Genomic DNA, 20,545 nt, shown 5'->3' with positions numbered 1-20,545 from the left:
TAAGTGGAAGTAGTATTTATTTAAGTGGAATGTATTTGAAGATAAAATAATGCCATATTTTTACTTTGTTTAACTATCATTGATCGTCTTATAACAAACATGATCTTAACTTATTAAATATGGAAGTAGGCTGACGGTGCCAGTCTTAAATTTAACTTCAACCGCACGACAAAGAAAATGTAAATTGTTTAAAAAGAGCAAAAATTATGTTACAGACTTGCACTAGAATTTTAGTAAAATAATGACCTTCTATTATCACAAATGGTCAGACGTAAAGAGTTAAAGAATGAAACTGTTCAGCCTACTTCCTGGTACTACACACATATATGAACAACCCTTCTACTGCTACAATTATAAATGCAAACCCTAAACAACTACACAAGATTTACAACGTTTTTTACGTATTTACAACCCCAAGAATAATCTACAGGCCCGTCAAACCAGCGCGTCATGGTTGAAAGCTTCATCTCGAGGTCTCAAAAGGCACCCCAGAATTTTTCAGGATCATGGTTGAATAGAGACGGGTCTTGAATCTCCAGATTTGCTATGTGCCAATCCACCGTACGGGCTTGCAAGGACTTGACTAGTAGGAGGGCTGTGGGGAGAAGCCACCATTTGTCATCCTCCCTGCAAGTGTTTAGTTGAGAATTCAGATTCTTGGCCACAAATAATTCCAATCGAATAAAATGATTAGCTGGGCTTTGGATGACGAGTGGTCACTGCTTGGTAATATATCATTTGGCATAGTGAATGTGGTATGGGCATCTGTGTTGATTATTTGAGAATGAATGGCAAACTCTTTTCTTATAACTCAAGATTGTGAGGAAGCAGAAAGCTAACCTTCTGGAGTTCCATGTATTGGTCCCCTCAGGCACACCATATGGTGAGAACCCGTAATGAAGAAAGCCACAAAAGAATGCCACAACCTGCAAGAAAACAATTATTACTGTCTTCAATAAACAAAAAATTGCTCAAATGAAGAAGAAAAAATTGACATAAATTAACAAGTACTAATGACATGTTTCCATATGAGAACAGGAGCCCACTTTGCTAGCAAGTATAACGCCTTAATTTACAGGCAAAGGGTGTATAATCATAGGAAAAGCACCCACTTCAACCATCTCAGAAGAGTCTGGCTTTCCTACTTAATATTCTTGTAAGGTGCCTTTGGTTCAATGATCACATGAGGGGTTTCAAGTGTGAAGTTTTGAGGTGTGTGTAATCAACATTCAACTAGATAAATAGATAAATATATTCTTTTTGACTTAAAAGTTAAAATCAAGTTAAGAGTTTCCACATACAATGTTTGACAGAGATGTTGCATTCCACAATGCATAAACTCGAGCAAGCGAAGATCTTCTAGGGCCTTGACTAAATAGGGCATTCAAGCCGGCAGGAAAAGGGGAAAGCAAAGACAGGGGAAGGATAAGCAAGATAACAAGGAATGCGGCAAGAGAAATCCAGTAGAATTGGAGCAAAGTAAGAAGAGTGATGGTAAGATCTCCCAAGAGAAAGAGAGTGATCAGCAGCTGAAGTGTATCCTAACAAAATTGAAATTCCAAGGATAAAACAGTCAGCCAAATATGGTGAGTTGAATAAAATATAACATAAACAAGGAGATTCACATTCTATATATTACCTGAAAGCCAATTGGTCTTGTGTTGTGCAACAGAAGAGAAAAAGGAAATAGAAAATCCCTCTTGTAGTCTAGTGAGCTTAATGTAGCCTCATTTATTATCCCCCCATTAATTCTTCCAGTTAATCTTTTACGAGATATTGCCATGCTGATCTGTGACTGACCCTGCTGCAACTGCTTTGGGTTCTTACGCGAAATTGCAGAATGTTTCCTGGAACACATCAGTAAAAAAGGTTCAAATATTATCTCTCAAATATCATTTAACAAATTCTGACACATGAAAAGATTAGTGAAGAAAAATTTAACTATTTTATATGAAAACAGTGTGAAATAAGTGTTTAGAGAGAAACTGAGAGGGAAGAAATAGGAGAAGGATATGTGAAAAACGAGAGTTCTGAAAAGATTCTCCTTGGGGGTTCCCCAGTCCTTTTATAAGAAATTTTAGTATAAATTACAAAAACGCCCTTATCACTCTATATACTAGTTCAAATTATATGAAAATAGGACTAGGGACAAAGCTAAAGTCAGAATAAGATAACTACTGGACATCAGAGTAAGTGAAAAATGACGATATTGCCCTTCAATAGATTTTCTAACACTCCCCCTCAAGTAGGAGAGTACATATCTTTAAGGCCTAGCTTGCTAAAAAAAATGTCAAATTCACATCTTCCTAGCGCTTTGGTAACTTCCTTCATCACTACATCTCGAATAAAGTGATAATCTACGTCGACATGTTTAGTTCTTTTATGGAATACTAGGTTCCCTCAATGAATATAGTTGTTTGATTCTCACAGTACATGGTCATAGGTCCATCCTGTTGTAAGTTCAATTCTTTTAACACAGATCTAACCCACATCAATTCATTGACTTTATGAGCCATGACCCTAAACTCAACTTCAGCATTGGAACGAGCTAGAACATTTTGTTTCTTGCTCTTCCAGCTTATCAGATTGCCTCCCAAAAAGACGCCATAACCTATGGTAGACTTTTGGTCAAACTTAGATCCGACATAATCTACATTTGAGAAGGCTTCTATCCTCATTTGATCATGAGGCTTAAAAAATAGTCCTTTTCTGGGTGCGCCTTTTAGATATCTTAAGACCTGTTGGGCAACTTTTAGGTGAACCTTGCGAGTGCACTCAATGAATTGATTAACAAAACTGATATCAAAGGAAATGTCAGGACGAGTAACAGTGGGTATATTTGAATTTTTCAACTAATTGACAACACAATGTCTTATCACAGAGTTCACCGCTCTATCCATAATAAAGCTTAGCACCCAACAACCCATACTCATGTAGCATGTCTATGACATATTTCCTCTGAGTCGGTACAAGACCCGCCTTGCTTCGAGCTACTTCAATACCCAAAAAGCATTTTAGTGATCTCAGGTTTTTAGTCTGAAAATGATTTGCCAAATGTGTTTTTACCTCCTAAAATGTTTGCCACTTTACTACCAAATAATATAATGTCATCTACATATACTAGTAGTACCACAATACTAGACGATCTCCTCATGACAAAGAGTGATTGGGCACAGTGACTCTTGGCAAATCCGATAGGCATGATCACCTAACTAAATTTCTCAAACCATACACGAGGGTTTTGTTTGAGACTGTATATTACTTTTTTAGTTTGCATACTTTGTCAATCTCCTCCTACGAAACATACCTAGGAGGTTGCTCCATATAATAGACTTCCTCATCCAAGTCACCATAAAAAGCATTTTTAATATCAAGCTGACACAACCTCCACCCTTGGTTGACTGCAATAGACATCAAAATCCGAACCGAAGAGAGACATGCAACAAGAGAAGAGTCTCAAAAAACAGCCAACTCCATATGTCTATGTATCCTAAGCAACCAATCTAGCCGTGTATCTTTCAATAGATCCATCCAGCTTATACTTCACAATATATACCCATCTACAGCCAACAACTGTAGCAACAGCAGGCAGGCCACACAATTATAAGCTGCCTCTATTCAACATCTATAGTTGTCTTCCACTGAGGAGAAGAAAGGGCCACTTGCACTAATGAAGGAATAGGACAAAAGGACAAGGACATACCAAATTGTTTGAACTGATAAGAGAGTGAATCAAAAGACACAAAGTTACACAATGGATAACAAGTACCTTTTCTAATTGTGTGAGAGAAGGAACAACTTTATCTTGAATCACTTTTCGTCTGTGATAAACCTGCAGTGGTTTTTCTGCAGTAGCATTAGGGAACGGACTAGGAACCTCCTCCACTGGAGTGGGGGCAACAACCTTAGAAATAGAAATGGGTGGAGACACATCTATGGAAGATGAAGAAAAAAGAGTATCACAAGAAAATACACTTGACTGCCCGAGGAGACAGTTTGTCCCTAGAGGTACCAAAGACATGCAAAACATATGCACCCAAAAATACAAGACAAAGGAAATAAAGATGGCAGTAACACTGGTATAGGAATTTTACCACCGATAATTGAGGAAGGCATTCTGCTAATGAGGAAACATGCAGTGAGGATAGCATTACCCGATAAGATTTTGGTAAATTCATATGGAAAAACATGGTACAAGCCACTTCTAAAAATGACGATTTTTACATTCAATAATACCTTTTTGCAGCGGTGTAAAAACACAAGAGGATTGGTGTATAATACCATGACCTTAACAAAATAAATCAAACGACAAATTCATAAACTTCAAACCATTATCAATGCGAAGTACACGAATAGAGGTATCAAATTGATTCTTTATTTCATTATAAAAGTTTGAACACATAGGAGAAATACTCCAGATTTCTCCCATAGGAGATACGCCCAAGTACATTAACTAAAATCATCAATAAACGAAAGAAGTACTTATAACTAAAAATACTAGGCCCCAAAACATCAGAATGAATCAAATGAGTGACTGCTTTGAGATTGACTTGGAGGAAAGGATTTTCGGTGATGCTTGCTCAACTGACATTAAGTCACACTAAAAGGAAAGACTTGACCGAAATGCAGGAAAGAGCTGAATCAATTTGGCATGAGAAGAACGACCAAACCGTAGATGCTATTGTAAAGGTGAGACTGTAGAGTGCAATGGCAGTAAATTATCTAGTGGGTGGCTCTCCACGTAAAGTACACTTTTCACGCGTGGAACCAATTAACCTCTTCGTCAAAAGACACAGTAAGAAGGATAAAAGGTTACGAAGAAATTCATTGATAATGGAACCAATGTACCCATTCCTTGAACTAAAAAAATGGATCCATCAGCCAAGGTGACATGTGTGATAGCAATTGACTCATTTAAATCATCGAACAAAGTGGGAAGTAGCTCTTGAGTCAAGAACCCAGGTGGAGGATGTGCGGACATGGAGAGAAGATGTACCTAAATTAGCCAATGTGGCTATAAGAGTGGAAAACTAAGTCATAGAAGTTGAAGAGGAGGCAATAGTCAATTGTGTCATATGTTGAACCAACTGTTGCATTTCATCAAAATAATGCAGGTGCAATATTCACTATTGGCTCAAGGGACACATCAGTGCTCTCATGAACAAAAGAGTTGGACAATGTGAGTTTACCAAATTTCGCCCAACACCTTTTTTTTTTTTATGAATCAAGGCAAAGCTAGAGGCATAATTTCGCCCAACACTTGTCAAAGAAATGATTGGTGCAGCCTCGATGTGCACATTTCCTATCCGGCCTAGTATCACTTCTGCCTCTACCTTTGCCTTGACTATCTCTTCCTCAGCCTCTAGTACTTCCACTCTGCCCCTATATGACTCTGAGGAACCTAGAGTATTTAGTGCTTATATAGAAAGACTAGTCACATCTTTACTTCCCTGAGCTATAATAGCTTTCTTTGCACGCAATACTCTGCTAAGAACTGTGGGTAAGGACTGAACATCTTCTTAGGCCAACAACTATGCCCTCACAACATCAAATTCTGGCCCTAAACCATCCAAAATTTTGCAATGTGCACTCGTCCATGTTTTTTTCTTGTTTCCCTTTCATCATATAGGGATGGAAAACACTTATCCTGTAGTATACCAACCAACTCATTGTAGCATCTCATGACCCTTGGCCTCTCTTGAGGCTAAACATCTTGGCATATAGTTCATAAGCACGTGACAAGTTGCTCTCCAGAGCATAAATAGACTCTAAGAATATCCACGTCTCCTTAGTAGTGTCATAATTTATAACTTGATTTCTTAACTTGGAATCAATGTTGTTAATCAACTAGGTCATTAACCTAATTTTGGCTTCCCAGTCGTCATTCAAAGGGACAAGAGGCTTGTCCCAAATGAATTTAGACTTCTTCTTAGCTTTCAAGTATAGTCCGACTAATCTTGACCAGCTCAGATAGTTTTGGCCACTCAATCTCTCAGAAGTGATCATAATTACATTTTTCCCTTCTGACTTCCCAGAATCCCTTGAAGGGGTAATAAACTCACCAGAATCAGCCATTAGATAAAGATACAATCCAATTCAACCCTAATTTCACTTTCCACACACTTCTACAAATCACAGTTATGTGGACCCCACTTCGCAAATTAGGGTTAGGGCAAAAATATAATGTGTTTGAAAGCTCACTATTCCAATTCTATGCAATTAAATTTGCATTAATCATGAAAAACACAGAAAACTAGGGCTAATGTCGGCAAGATTCAAGATGACGCAGGTAAAGGACCTAGTATTGGGGAGTGCACAGTGCAAAAAGACTGATTTTTCACTAAATAAACCCTCATGGAGCAGTAAATAGTCCTAGAACTGCTCAAACAACAGTAGAAGCCATCAACCCCAGGGTTATGGCAGAAGAAGAAAACAAGTACAGATTTTTACCAACCAGGTAAGGCAGATGTGGAAAAATCCCCTTTCTAGGAAGTTAGCAGGCTTCAACGGAAAGAATTGGAGGAGAATAAAGGCTTCCAACTAAGATCTACTGTTCTAATACCATAAAAAAGTGTGAAATTTAAGAGTTTAGGGAGAGAAACTGAGAGAGAGAAAAGAGAAGGAGATGTGAGAAAGAAAGTTCTGAAAAGACTCTTTGGGTATCAAACTCGACCCCCAGTCCATTTATAAGAAATTTCAGTACAAATGACAGAAATACCCCTATCACTTAAAAACCACTTAAACCCTTATATCTCCTTACATACTTGTTCAAATTACACGAAAAGAGGACTACAAACAAACTAAACACTAGAATAAGATAACATAACTGCTGAACATTACAGTAAGTGCAGAATGACGATATTGCCTTTCAATGGATTTCTAACATCATCCTTTTTTATTGGAGTATTACGTATGCATGGACAGACACCCAAGAACTCCAAAGATCCAAGAGACTTGAAATCAAGACCTCACATTGAGAAGCATCACAAAATGGCCATTGCACTGAAGGTGTCTTTAACTGTGAAGGTAGGACCTAGTTGAATCCCCTATACATCACAAATTTCAGAATGGGTTCACAGAATGGAAAGCGATCATAGATTCATCAAAAGCCATTTTGTTTTAATTTCATTGGAGAGAATTCATTTAGCAAGAAAATAAAAGCTACTTAATATGTAAGAAACCAGTCATTTTAGATGCATTAGAGTCTCTACAGTAAAACCTATAACAAATTAAGAGAAGAATGCGAAATTTTATTTGATTCTTGAATTATGCATAGCAATAATTGCAGTTTTGTTTTTCACGTAACTTGATTTTGAACTCATTATATAAACATATTAAAATTTTATTGAGATTTGTGTTTGACATAACATGAAGTGGAAATAGGAAGTTTAAAATCTTATGTTGAGGAGGTGAAAGCTTCATCATTTTGTGGCCCATACATGCATTCCGCATCTCAATCTGGTCATGAGTAGGCGTGAGAGGCATTGTTGATTGGTGAATAACCCCACACTGATTTTAGTCTTGGAAGAACTTCTAATTTTGGGGACTAATTTTAGTGTGAAGCTACGCCAAATTTAATATGGTAACAGTGCAAAAATCCAAGCCCCAATTTGTTTCTCATAGATGTTCATTTGTATGTTTGCCATGTCTCAGCTGTAACCTGAATGTTACAAGGAGAATTGATGGATAAAAAGACAACCATTCTCAGGCGGATGCATGTGTTCTCAAGCTAGACACGTTAGTGTAAGAGGGGTTGTTAGTTGGTGAACAAACCCGCATTGCTTAATCCTGAGCTTATTATTTTGGAAGAAAAGGTCCAAATTTGGGTAATCATTTTGAACTGCACTGGCCCCCATTTTCATAATTAAAATTGCTTTAATTGATAGAATAGCATTAAAAAAAATATTCACACCTTTTTTACTCAAAAAAAAAAAAGCATTGAAAAAAAGAATTTCTAAGAGACTAATAATTAAAACATGGAGTTCTCCACACACATCTAAAGGAAAGTTAAAGTGAATTGTCAAGCAAAGCATATAGAAAGCTAATTCTCTAGAAAGACATTTCCAAGGAAAAGGAATAAAAGGTCACAAAAATCTTAACTTCTAATACCTATCCATTTTTGGAAATTCAGTGATTATCTTCTTTTAGTAGTTTTTCCTAGAAGCCAATCAACAATTTTAATTTTAGAAGAGTCATATTTTGGAAGTCATTGGGTAGAGACTCTTACATCTTCATTTAGAAATAGTTCTTTTGTTTTGAAAACTCGAAAGTAACAAACCAATGATTAGCATCTCAGTTGTTTCCTTGATTAGATTTTAGAATTTTTCTATTTGCTTTTTGTTTTATTCAACTACGTCAAAGTTACCTATAACTAACTTGTGATTAGTTAAAGCAGAAAATGCAAGAGCGAAGTTCTAACATTGGTAAAGTACTTGGCAACTTTGCAATAGAGTTTTAATTGGAAAAAATCATCCTTGTTAAAGAATAGTCCCACATGGACTTATTAGTTGGGAAAGAGGTTTCATAACTTGGTTAGGTATTTTAGGATAGAACCAGACTCAATCTTATCATAGTATCAAAGTAAGTACTCGTACATGGGCCTCCACCTATAGTATCCAAGTGTAAAAGCCACAAAGAGAGCCTACATATGAGGGGGAATGTTAAAGAATAGTCCCACATGGATCAATCCTGGACTTATTTGTTGGAAAAGAGATTTTCTAACTTGGTTAGTCAGTTTGGGAAGGACTTGGACCCAACTTTAATAGTTCTAAAAGGCAACAATATGGGATTTAAGGGGGTTGTTGTAACACTTTTTAACTTTTTGTTCGCTACTTCAGTCAAATTGCAAATTACTTTCAGCTCAAATCTTTTTTCTTCTTCATTGTGCTGAATTCATTCATAAATCCTACTCTAACTTCTAGACAATGTCAAGTTGGTATCACAAATCAAGAACGAAGCTTGGGAGATTGCTTTGATGACACTAGATTGGTTCACAAACGTATGGAAGAGGACTCACTATCCTACAAGCTACAATTGTTGATTCTAGTAATCGAACAGTAGCACCAAAAACACAAGTTGAAGCATAGAAATAGCCACTTGTTGCATTTAAAAAACAAGCAGATTTAACATAAGAGAAGTTTCCAAATTCTCTCCATGATTGCATCTAAGAGCTACCAAAGTAGATAGCTTCAGAAGGGGAGAGTTAAGGAGATCCAGATATAGCTCATAATCAATATCCCAGAATTTGAAAGAAGCTTGATGTTAAAAGTTGGGTCTAGGTCCATCCTAACATGAGTAGCCAAAGTTGGAGGACTCTTCCTAAGTAATAGGCCCAACACATTTCAAATCTTGGAACCATGTAGAACTATTCTAAGACATCTCCCACATGTAGGCCTACACATTGACAACAATGTGTGGAGGTCTACATGATCAAATACTATGTTAAAATTTAGTCTAGGTTCATTCCAACATGACTAACTAAAATTAGGACTCTTTGCAAATAGGACTATTCCAACACATCAACCTTAGAAGCGTCCATTAAATTGACTCCAAAAAACAAAATTTGATAAATTTAAGAAAGTCATTGAGAAGATCAATAATAGCAGCAATATATTTAAGTTTCTAATTCATATTCAAGTCAACCTGTTCCATTCCATAACATAGGAATAATTTAGAGGATGATGATTTCGTTTGTTTGGTGTGCTCTGCTTTTGATATATGACTAAACAAAAGCCGAGTTGAAGACACTCCAAGGTTTGAAGGTCTGTACTCACCACTACACAGATCCTCTCCTAGTTGTAGGGTACTCCGTAATATCATGGGCATCAAGGAAATGAACACCTCCTGGCCGCTTCTTGGTAACTATTTGACAAGATTGAGGAAATCACATTCCATTAGTGTATTCGTTGGAAGCACACTATCAGATCTGAGATTAATGCAATTTTCTGTTTTTGCTTGGGTCCTCTTGTCATGCACTTAATCTCATTCCTTTCTTACGAAAATCTTATTCTCGCCACAAAGTGCACCCTTTCCAAATGATGGCTCTGAATATTGCATGCCATAAGGCACTATCCAAGGAATTTGTAGTATCTCTTCCTCCCTTAATTGTACTAGGACCCACACCCCTAGATCCGCCAATCACCTGGTGGACTCCCATGCTAAACGGGGAAACTCCCTCCAAAACCTTATTGGGGAGGGTGGCCCCACTCTATAGGTTGTATTTTCTTTCCTCTGTTTATAATATTCACACATTTCATAAAAAAAGAGGTAATTATTATAAATTGTCTAACTTTCACTTAAGTGAGTTAATTAATTAGGGAGGGCTCAATTTTCAGCCCTCACGCGTGCTTATTCCACGCACTCTTTCTATCTCTCTCTTGCCTCTTCTTCCTTTCTCCTTCTTCCTCCTTCTATCTCTCTTCTTCATTGCTATTTTTTATGGTATCAAAGCAGTAAAAGCAAGCGTGAGCAGTCCTATTCAACCTTGTTCTTCCTTGCTATAGGCCAATGACCCGTACTTTGGAGATTTCGCCAAATTTGCATACCTGAGTGAGTAAAGGTCCAATCTCTTTCTCTTGTTTTGTGGCATAATCACTTGGTTGATAGCTAGCCTGCCTTTTAAGCAGTTCATATGCTTGTTTATGCCCCTAGAGGGTTTATTTCAGCCTTGACTTGAATCTTGATCAGGCCTACATCTAAGCAAACTTGCCTAGCCTTTCGGGACATTATGGTGATAGGGGTGGTAGAAGGTGTATCCGTTGTGGGAGAAGTAAAGATTTTTCAAACAAATGTTAGGATAAATTTGGAAAACCAGCATGGGCAAACTCTAGTTCAGCTAGAGATGAGAAGGTTTCAAGCAACGAAACTTGAAGAGAAATATTCAGCAGTTACTTTAGTGCTTAAGTCAATTGACATCCACGTCATCATCCTCCACAAATTAGGACATAGGATCTTCGTCCATAGCAAGTGCCACGATGGCAAATTCAGGTATGATTGCGTTGCATGCATCCTCTAGTCCATCTTGGATCATTGATGCAGAAGCGTCTAGACATAGGTCAGATATGCCCACCTTATTCTCATTAGTTCTTCCTTCACAAATTTACCATATTGTCACCCTGGCAAATTTCCTAAATTCCAGTTAACCTTTTGTCTGTTAGTAACATTACTAAATCTTTGAATTGTTCTATAACCTTTGTGTGTTTTTCAAGATTTGTAGATTGGCTAATGAAGAAGATGATTGGTTCCGAGCATGAAAAGGGTGAGCTCTATTTACTGGATGACATGAATGATCCAAAAGCTTTGGCTTATTAGCACATACTTCACCGTATTTGTGGCACTTGCCTTTGGGGCATCTATCTGTAGCTAAGCTTCGTCACTTCCTTCACCGTCTAATCTGTCTTTCGAATGTGAATCATGTCAGCTTGGAAAGCATCATAGATCACATTTTCCAGATAGTTCGAGCAAAGTAGTAGTCCTTTTGATTTGGTTCATTCAAATGTATGGGGCCAATGTAGAGTCCCAAGTATCTTTGGTTTTAAATATTTTGTCCTTTATAGATGACTTTGATGTATTTTCAAAGTTTTTCAAGGAAATAAAAACCCAGTTTGGCACATCTATTCACATCTTTCATATTGATATTGGAATTTCTTAATAAAAAATTCAAATCATTTTGTGACTTACATGGTATTATACATCAAACTACATTTACCTACACGGCTCAGCAAAATGTGGTGGCTGAATGCAAAAATAAACACCTACTTGAGGTCACACGTACTTTGTTATGTCAAACAAATGTTCCTTTGTCTTTTTAGAGAGACGTGGTTCTCACATTGTGATCCTAAAACCTCAAAGTAAGGTATTTGACGTCTATCCACGAGTTTTTGGGTCCATTAAACGTGTTTTTCAGGGTTATTCTCATTATCAAAAGAGACATAGGTGCTATAATCCTCATACAAGAAAAACTTATATTTCTGCAGATGTCCTATTTTTGGAGAATACACCTTATTTTTCATCATGAGGTGTGTTTCCCCCACTCCCTTTGGGTTCGGTTAATGAAAACCCAGTTCCTATAGCTATTATGGATGACTCCAATGTAGGTACACTACACCTTTACCATCATGTTAACACTTAAAGCTCCAAGTATACCAACACCACCACATATAGCAACAAGAGGCTCCTTCCCAAGTTCCACGATCGGATTCTTCATGTACAGGTACTGGACCTTCTGATTCAGCTTTAGCCATCGCACTCAGAAAAGGAAAAAGATCATGACTCTAAATATGTGTCTCTTGATTTTTTGTCTCTTTCCTATAAAACCTTTGCCTTTTCCTTATCGATTCTTCTATTCCCCATATAGTGTAGGAGGCCTTAATGTTTGCCTAAGTGGAATAAGCTATGGATGCAGAAATAGAGACCTTGATTTCTTGGAGCATGTGGACACTTTGTCAACCATCTGAAGGTGTAGCCATTATAGGATGTCCATGGGTATATATCATCAAGTATCAAGTTGATGGAAGTATTGAGAGGTATAAGGATACACCCAGACCTATAGAGTTGATGTATACGAGATGTTTTCTCCTGTCGCTTGTCTTACATCCGTTTGCATGCTTATGTTTGTGGTAGTGAATAAGGGGTGGTTTGGTAAAGGGATACACCCAAACCTATAGTATTAATGTTTCTCCTATTGCTCATCTTACACCCACCCGCATTCTTATGTCTATGGCAGTAATTAAAGGATGGACCTTACATCAATTAAATATTAAAAATGTCTTTCTCAATGAGATTTACAGGAAGAAGTGTATATGGAGCAACCTCCTGAGTATCTTGCTGAGGAGGAGACCGGAAAGATATGCAAGTTGCGGAAGGCAATTATGGTTTGAAGCAGAGCCCTAGGGCTTGGTTTGACAAGTTCAGTAAAGTTGTTCTGAATTTTGCGTTTGTACCGAGTCATTATGACCATTCCATGTTTGTATTGAAAAGACGATTAGAAATCGTGATTCTTGTTGTATAAGTGGATGATATTGTGTTGACGAGAAGTGATTCGAAAGGAAGTTGTGAGGTCAAAGAGTATTTGGCAAAGCAATTTCAAACAAAGGCCTTAGGACAAGGACAGTTAAAATAGTTTCTTGGTATTGAGATGGTAAGAAACAAAAAGGGCATTGTTTCGTCTCAGAGGAAGTATGCCCTAGACATGTTACATGATTTCCAATGTCAGTCTCCACGATGATCAAAATCCTGAACTTAAGCATAAAACTCAGTACAGATGCTTAGTGGGTAAATTAATTTATGCCACTGTTACAAGGCCAGATATATCTTTTATAGTGAGAGTGATAAGCCAATTTATGGAGCACCCTTGTAAATTACACTTAGAGGCTGCACATAGAGTTTTGAGATATCTCAAAGGTGCTCGAGAGAAAGGTTTGCTGTATAACTCTCATGGGAACATCGATGTATTAGGCTACTCTGTGACGGAATATGCAAGATGCAAGATTGATAGGAGGTCCACAATAGGTTATTATTGCTTTGTTGGAGGTAATCTTGTTAGTTTGAGTAAGAAACAAAGTGCAGTGGCCAGATCCAATGCTGAAGTCATGAGTGAACTCATGTGGGTAAAATCTGTTTTGGTGGAATTGGACTTTCACATCACAGAGCCTATGGTTATGAAGTATGATAATTAGGCAGGAATTTTTATAGCAAATAATCCGGTTTTCCATTAGAGAATCAAACATATTGAGGTAGACTATTATTTCACCAGAGATGTGATAATGCAAGAAAAGTTTGTTATACAGTATATGACATCATCTAACCAACTTTGTGATATATTTACCAAACCTTTGGAAGACATGAGCATCATTCATGTTGTGACAAGCTGGGGCTATTTGATATTTATGCTCTAGTTTGAGGGAGAACATTGAAATTGTTGAAATACATATAAAAGGGCATTTTGGCCATTCCAATTTGTGTGTGTGTGTGTGTGTGTTCCTCTAATTGTTGCAATAAATTAAGTAACATGATAGGAGTCTATTTTTCTAGTTTCAAGCTATTCTGATAAGTATTTAGGGAGTTATTAAATTCTATCTAACGAAGGGCATTTTTGTAATTGTCTGACTTTCACTTAAGTGAGTTAATTAAATAGAAAGGGCTCGAGTTTCAGCCCTAACGACTGCTTATTCCGTCTACCTTTCTTCTTTTTCCTCCTTCTATCTCCCTTCTTCTTTGCTATTTTCCATGAGGTAATAAATAAATGGTGTTAAAGTTGTGTCCAGGTCCATCTAAAACCGAAGTCACCGAAGTCAAGTCACCACTTCCTAAGTAATAAATACAAAAAAACTCTAATCCTAGATCCATGTGGGACTCCCCTGGCACACATGGGCCCTCTTCATAGCTCCTAAACATGGACAATATAGGGTGAAGGCCTATAGATGACACCCACTTTAATACAATATTAAAATGGGGTTCAAGTCCATCCCAAAGAGACTAGCTGAAATCCCATGAATATAGAAATTTTCTAATCTTAGATCTACTGAGTTGAGCCCGGTTTCATCCCAAAATGACTTGCCATTTAGGAGGCCTATTGCTCAACCTTATAACCTAATTACTACTTTTCAAGATTTTTCAATGTGGGACTTTTTTCCACTTCACACTCCCCTTCACATCCACGCTTACACATAACAAGCTTGTGACGAGTCCACTTTACACATGAACAACCTGACTCTCAACTCATGAGCCCAGACAACACAAACAACCTCGGAAGCACACACTAGGCTTCAGCCCACGCACACAACTTGGTCTAACACTACTATCAGGTTGAGCCCGGTTCCATCCCAAAATGACTAATCATTTAGAAGGCCTGTTCCTTAACCTTATAACCTAATTACCACTCTGAAGTTTACTCAATACGAGATTTTTTCCCGCTTCACAAGATCCATGTGGGACAATTCTTAACAAATGGATAGGGAGGTTATTTTTATATCGTCCTTTTGTTTTTGGCAATGTTCTTTCATACTCATATTAATAAACCTCCAAAGCATGTCTAGCTCAAATTTGTCTTGCACCTGTTTTATTGTTCTTAGTTGTTTCTAGATCCATCCATAAATCTAATTGTAGCTTCTACAACATGTCAAGTGTTTCTAGATTGAGCCACTATCAAGATTTTGTTAGAATTTTTTCATATCATGATAGGATTCATATATTGTCTAATTTGTTTACTTTCAAAGTAATTGATAGGCTTCTACAATATAAGAAATGGAACTAGTGCAACCTTTTTTTCTGAAATGAAAGATATAAGCATGTTGTAAGTGCCATGTCTGAAGAAGCCCCACCCAAAACTCTAGGAAACAAAGATACCTTACAAGGTCATTGCTACTTGTCTCCAAAATGTCATGCATATTTTGTAGCATCATATTGCCTGCTGACACCAGGATACCAAGCTGATAGTAGCCAGAAGCAGTGGCCTGGAACCATCCAAGGTCAATTCTAACACCATGGGACTGAAGTTGGGGATTCCCATGACTGTTTATCCATTTAATTACAGGAACTAGTGCAGATCGAACAGAACCCTGCCTCACAGTTCTTAGTTGAGCATTAAAACCAGCTACAAACCGATTCCAGATAGTTGCAGGTACATACTGGAGAAAGAAAGGGAGAGATACAAGTTATTGTCATGAAGACATATCAAGCAGTTGATTTTTGTTTCTTATTTGATAAATAAATACCTGTCCAATTAGATTGGAAAGAAGTGTGTCACTGTGTAGATGGTAAGGTGACATATAACTCCCATCACCACCAAATAAAATGCACATGGGGAACCTTTGTGGAATGGATGCCAAATCCATCCTCTTCTCATCTCCACCAAGGAAGAAGTCAATATAAGCAATCATCAAATCTGGAGTTGAACCCACCTGCAACCATTAACACTCAAATAAAATTGTTTCAATCATGAGGAAGAAATATACATATTTTTTTCTAGCTGAGTCACAAGAAAGAAATATAATTCCAGCGTTTGAACTATGGCACAAATTCGAGCAGTTCTAAGTTCCCGGTCAGAAACATTTAGCTCAAATTATCTCCAAAGTCACCCAGAAAGTTTGGCTCATGGGAAGATACTAAAACATACCTTCATCCCTTTGTAAAGAGCTCGTGACCTGCATGAGCGTAGGCATGAATGATCATACTCCGACTTCACATACTCCTGTAGTCGATGAATCTTATTTCTACGGCGCCACTGCTTCCAAGACCAGGCACACGGATAAGCAAGAACTGAAAGAATGCTATGCACAGATCCTTCCCACCATTCATATGCAGCGACAGAGTTGATTTCATCAATGAATCTATTGAATGCGTCTTCATATCTATTGGCAAAATTCACCACATAAGCAAAGAGAAATACATAATCATCACAATTTTTTTAGGCACATATTAATCTATGAAGTAATTCTTGTTTTCTTTTTCTAAAAAGAGTTGTGGGCTCTAATTATGTAGACACATGTACTTACACGATCTCAATGATTGCATCAGGTGGAGAATAGGGAAGATGCCAGGGTTCTCTGAATGTATTGGGTCCCATAAAGTACATTCTGTGCACATGGCTTTGAGTCTCCTCAGCTCTGTTGGTGCCACGAACCTTAGTTTCAAAGATGACATCGTGAGGAAAGAACTGGAATTACTACATCTGTTAATTTGGAACTGGAATGATAGAAGTGTAAAGTAAGTACCTCCGCCAAAGACAACAGGTATGGGAAAGAATGGGGGCCTCGCCTTTCGAAAGAGTTTGTGGCTTGGCAAGAGTAGCTCGAACCAACTAATTTTATTCTTAAGGCACTTAGTAAAACAGATAGGAAGACTAGAGTGAAAGTTACAAGAATTGCAAAAGGCCAAGGTCCTCCAAATGCATATATCAAATCTTCAAGAGGCGTATAGCAGTTTGGCATCCTATACTTCTCTGATACACATTTATATGGGCAAGAGGATTGAGCAACGCCTCCTGCATTGAATAGATGAACTCAATTAGTACCTAACAGACAGGGTAACAAAAAAATATATATGACCAGAAATGACTGTTATGCATGAGTGAGGAAAATGATAGAAGAGCTAACCTCGAACATAAACAAAATCTGCACGATGAGGTATACGTTCAAGTGCACAAGGAATGCATAGTGAAGGGTCTGAACCTTCTAAATCTTTATAAGTACCAACAGGGCATTCCTGCAAAACAACAACAAAACACACATATTAGGACAAGATAAAAGTCCAGAGAAGTGCAATAGCCAGAAGGTAATGAATCATACAATGCAGAATGTGCCATAAAGCCCTCTAGGGCACTTTCTTCCTGTAGTAGTACCCTCCTCACCATTATGACCATCACCACTCCCGATGCCTCCACTGTTCCAGAAAGCTCATAGTAATTAAGAAGTGTGGATTTTTCTTAATCATATAATTATTGAAGATCATGAGTGTCATGATTAACCAATACCTTGAGTCAATTGTACCATTTACAGTGGCAAATGGAACATATTCATCTCCTACAGCCATGTTAGACCAATCAAAATGAACACGTCCACCGCCACCTCCACCACCTCCAATTCGGCCACCATGCCCCCCAGCAAGAGATAAGGATGAGTTATTGCCAAGTGTAAGTGTCTGGAGGAAAACGAGAACTGTACCACCAGACCCACCACCGAGCCCGCCTCTCAGAGTACCATTTTGATTTGCATCAGAACAGCTTTGACCATCTGCCCTTAATGATCCATAGATATCTAATCTCGACAATGGCCACTTCATTGAGCCCATCACTAGGAGGAAAAAAGGAAAAACAAAATGAAACAATGGAAAAAATTATATTACACACAGAGTCAACTAGGATTCCATTTCTGTGACATCTGAATTCCATTATATACTTCACTATAACACAAGGCTATGGATACTGTGCAAATTAGAAACTACCTATGAAAGAGTTACCACAAAATCACAAAAAGTGAAACGAACACCATTGTTCCCATGCAAATACCACAAAACCACTTTAAGGACTATCTAATGTTTTTCAAGATTGCAGCAGATAGTGAAGCCTAAACATTGAAAACTGAATATGGTAAGAGACTTTGGTCTATATACAAAATTATATTACCAAATAATAGATCATGTAAAAGAAATCAATCATGTTTGTCATCTCACATGATGAAAATGATGAAGCTCTATGCGTCTTTTTTTTTTTTTTAAAAAAAAAATGATGATTCATTAATTCAGGGAAAAAAAACAAAGAAAAGGGGAGAGGAAAGCTCTTAGCCCCCAGTGGAGAGAGAATCCCCAACAAATAAAATCTTGTGACACCCGACTTTGCTAACACATCTGCTACATGATTGTCTGAGAAAAGTAAAAGAGACACAATGGTCTGCAAAAGTAAAAGAGAAATTTCATGAAAAAAACAGAACTCTAAGGCAGAAGAAAGGTGCCATCTATGTCATAAACGTCACCATATGGCACCAGTGATATATTTCTGAAACTAGAGTAGCAAAATGTTTTCTGAAATTTTCCAGAAGCAAGTTACAGAGGGCATTCTGTCTATGAAAGTGAAAAAAAAAAAAAAACATCGAAAAACTAAGAAATTTATAGTAGATAAATGTGTCTTTTCTTTTATAGCAGCGAGAAAAGAGGAATCCATTGAAAGAGCTCCCAAGGGAGCAAAGAGTACAAATGTGTATATTTTTTTAGTGTATAAATTCAAATTATAATTGGAATTACTAGCTTTCTTTTTCTTTTTTTTTAGGCATGAGAAAGTCAGCAAAAACATTGCTCGAACGTACTTTTGAAGAATGAAATCCAACAAAAACACTCAAGCTGAAAATGGAAAGGTCCAACCCATTTTTTTTATGTTAAGTTTTAGATAACATTATATACGATGTGGGAAAATTCTCAACACTCCCATAGTTATAAAACTGGGACTCGCCTGGCCAATTGAATCAGGGTCAGCTGAACCCATAGCCATGTCCATATCAAACAAATCGAAGATCCAGATTTGGGTCAAAAACCAGTTGATCAGGCAGGGTTGGCCGGTTCAACAAGTGAACCAACTGACCCGGCCTGGCTCTTGGGTCAGACGTCACTATGCAATGTAGAACACAAGCCCCCCTGGACTCTCAAGCACTGGCGTAGGAAGAGGCATCCTTCAATCTAAACGAAACTCGCCCCCTCGCCCTTTCTCTATAAATCTGTAAATCAGACTTACAGAGAAAGGGGGAGGGGGAGGGGTCTGCCACCCCTCTTCTCATCTATTCCTTTCACTCTAAATGACAGGGGAGGGTGAAAGCAAAGGGCGAGAGGAGGCCAAACCCCACCCCTCTCACTTTCTTCCACCAGCTGAGGAAGGGCCCTTGTCTCCAGAAAAAGGCAAAAGGGGCTCCCCTCTTCCCCCTTCAACAAGATGAAATCGGAGAACCAACTTCCCCTGATTAACATATTTTTTTAACATATGACATCATACCAGATCCATTAGTGGTCAACCGCAGTTGAACTGGGTTGGACCATCACTTCATCAGTTCGGTGAACAAGTCAGATTTTATTGACATTGCTCATGAGAGACAATTCACCTTGCCTTCAGGCACATGGACAATTTTAGGTGGAGGCCCAATTATTGGTGAAGGCTCATCAAACCTGTTCTTGTACCAGTATTTGCAAGGCTCGCCACAGAATTAGAAATCATGCCTGTTAGAAAATTTATTGAAGGGCAATTTCGTCATTTTACATTTCATACAAAGTCCAAAAGCTACACTATCTTATTCTATGTGCTTAGTTTTATCTCTAGTTCAAGTTTCATGTGATTTGAGTAAATATGTCAGGAGATATAAGGGTTTAAGTGTTTTTAAGTGACTAGGGGCATTTTTGTAATTGTATTTCAGGACTCTATAAAAGCTCTGGGGGTCAAACTCGATCCCCCTCACAGAGTCATTCCAGAACTCTGATTTATTTCTCTTTTCTCTCTCTCTCCTTCTCCAAAACCCTAAAGTTCACTCTTTTTTAATGCCATAAGTGGAATCAAAATAGAGATGAATTCGCCTATTGGCAAACCCATGGAATACTTTCTAATTATGCTACTTAAACTAGATTGGGTGTGTTAAGGAATAGTCCCACATGGATTAATGAGTACAAAGTGTTTGAGTTTATTAGTTGGGAAAGAGGCTTCATAAGTTGGCTAGTCATTTTGGGATGGGCCTTGGACCCAACTTCACATGCTATCAGAGCAAGTACTCATATGTGGGCTTCCACCCAAATTATTCACTTGTAGAGCCACAAAAAGGGCCTCCACGTGAGGGGGGTTGTTAAGGAATAATCTCACATGGATTAATGAATACAAAGATCTTGAGTTTATTAGTTGAGAAAGAGACTTCCTAAGTTGGCTAATCATTTGGGATGGGCCTTAGACCGAACATCACAGGGTGCTTTGAAATGTGAATAATTTCTCAAATCAAAGTTTCATAGTTATTAGTGAGGAAAAAGGAGAACTTGAAGGAATGTCGTGATAAAAATTGGCTTTGTTAAAACTTATTGTCCTTAA

General features: G+C 37.8%; 1 protein-coding gene across 4 annotated transcripts in view; it reads right to left on the bottom strand.

Moving 5' to 3' along the window:
* Positions 1 to 214: 214 nt before the first annotated feature.
* Positions 215 to 20,545, bottom strand: part of LOC137935523 (uncharacterized) — a 44,147-nt gene continuing 23,816 nt past the window's right edge. For 3 of the 4 annotated variants that reach the window (XM_068780168.1, XM_068780166.1, XM_068780167.1), the window contains exons 12-23: positions 17,471 to 17,789; positions 17,286 to 17,379; positions 17,094 to 17,202; positions 16,713 to 16,981; positions 16,494 to 16,621; positions 16,115 to 16,349; positions 15,714 to 15,899; positions 15,346 to 15,626; positions 1,640 to 1,847; positions 1,302 to 1,541; positions 841 to 926; positions 215 to 627 (exon numbers count right to left, since the gene is read on the bottom strand). In XM_068780168.1, coding sequence (XP_068636269.1) covers positions 477 to 627; positions 841 to 926; positions 1,302 to 1,541; positions 1,640 to 1,847; positions 15,346 to 15,626; positions 15,714 to 15,899; positions 16,115 to 16,349; positions 16,494 to 16,621; positions 16,713 to 16,981; positions 17,094 to 17,202; positions 17,286 to 17,379; positions 17,471 to 17,789 — 2,306 coding nt within the window. In that variant the 3' untranslated portion in view covers positions 215 to 476. Of the gene's footprint in view, positions 628 to 840; positions 927 to 1,301; positions 1,542 to 1,639; positions 1,848 to 15,345; positions 15,627 to 15,713; positions 15,900 to 16,114; positions 16,350 to 16,493; positions 16,622 to 16,712; positions 16,982 to 17,093; positions 17,203 to 17,285; positions 17,380 to 17,470; positions 17,790 to 20,545 lie in introns of those variants that run through there. The other variant, XM_068780169.1, reaches the window with a different exon arrangement.

The sequence above is a fragment of the Aristolochia californica genome, unplaced genomic scaffold (assembly GCF_029961685.1).
Source record: "Aristolochia californica isolate CCGP_79_NKW_82.1479 unplaced genomic scaffold, dmAriCali1.0.hap1 SCAF_6, whole genome shotgun sequence".
Taxonomy (NCBI): Eukaryota; Viridiplantae; Streptophyta; class Magnoliopsida; order Piperales; family Aristolochiaceae; genus Aristolochia; species Aristolochia californica.
This window is presented reverse-complemented; position numbering and strand designations above follow the sequence as displayed.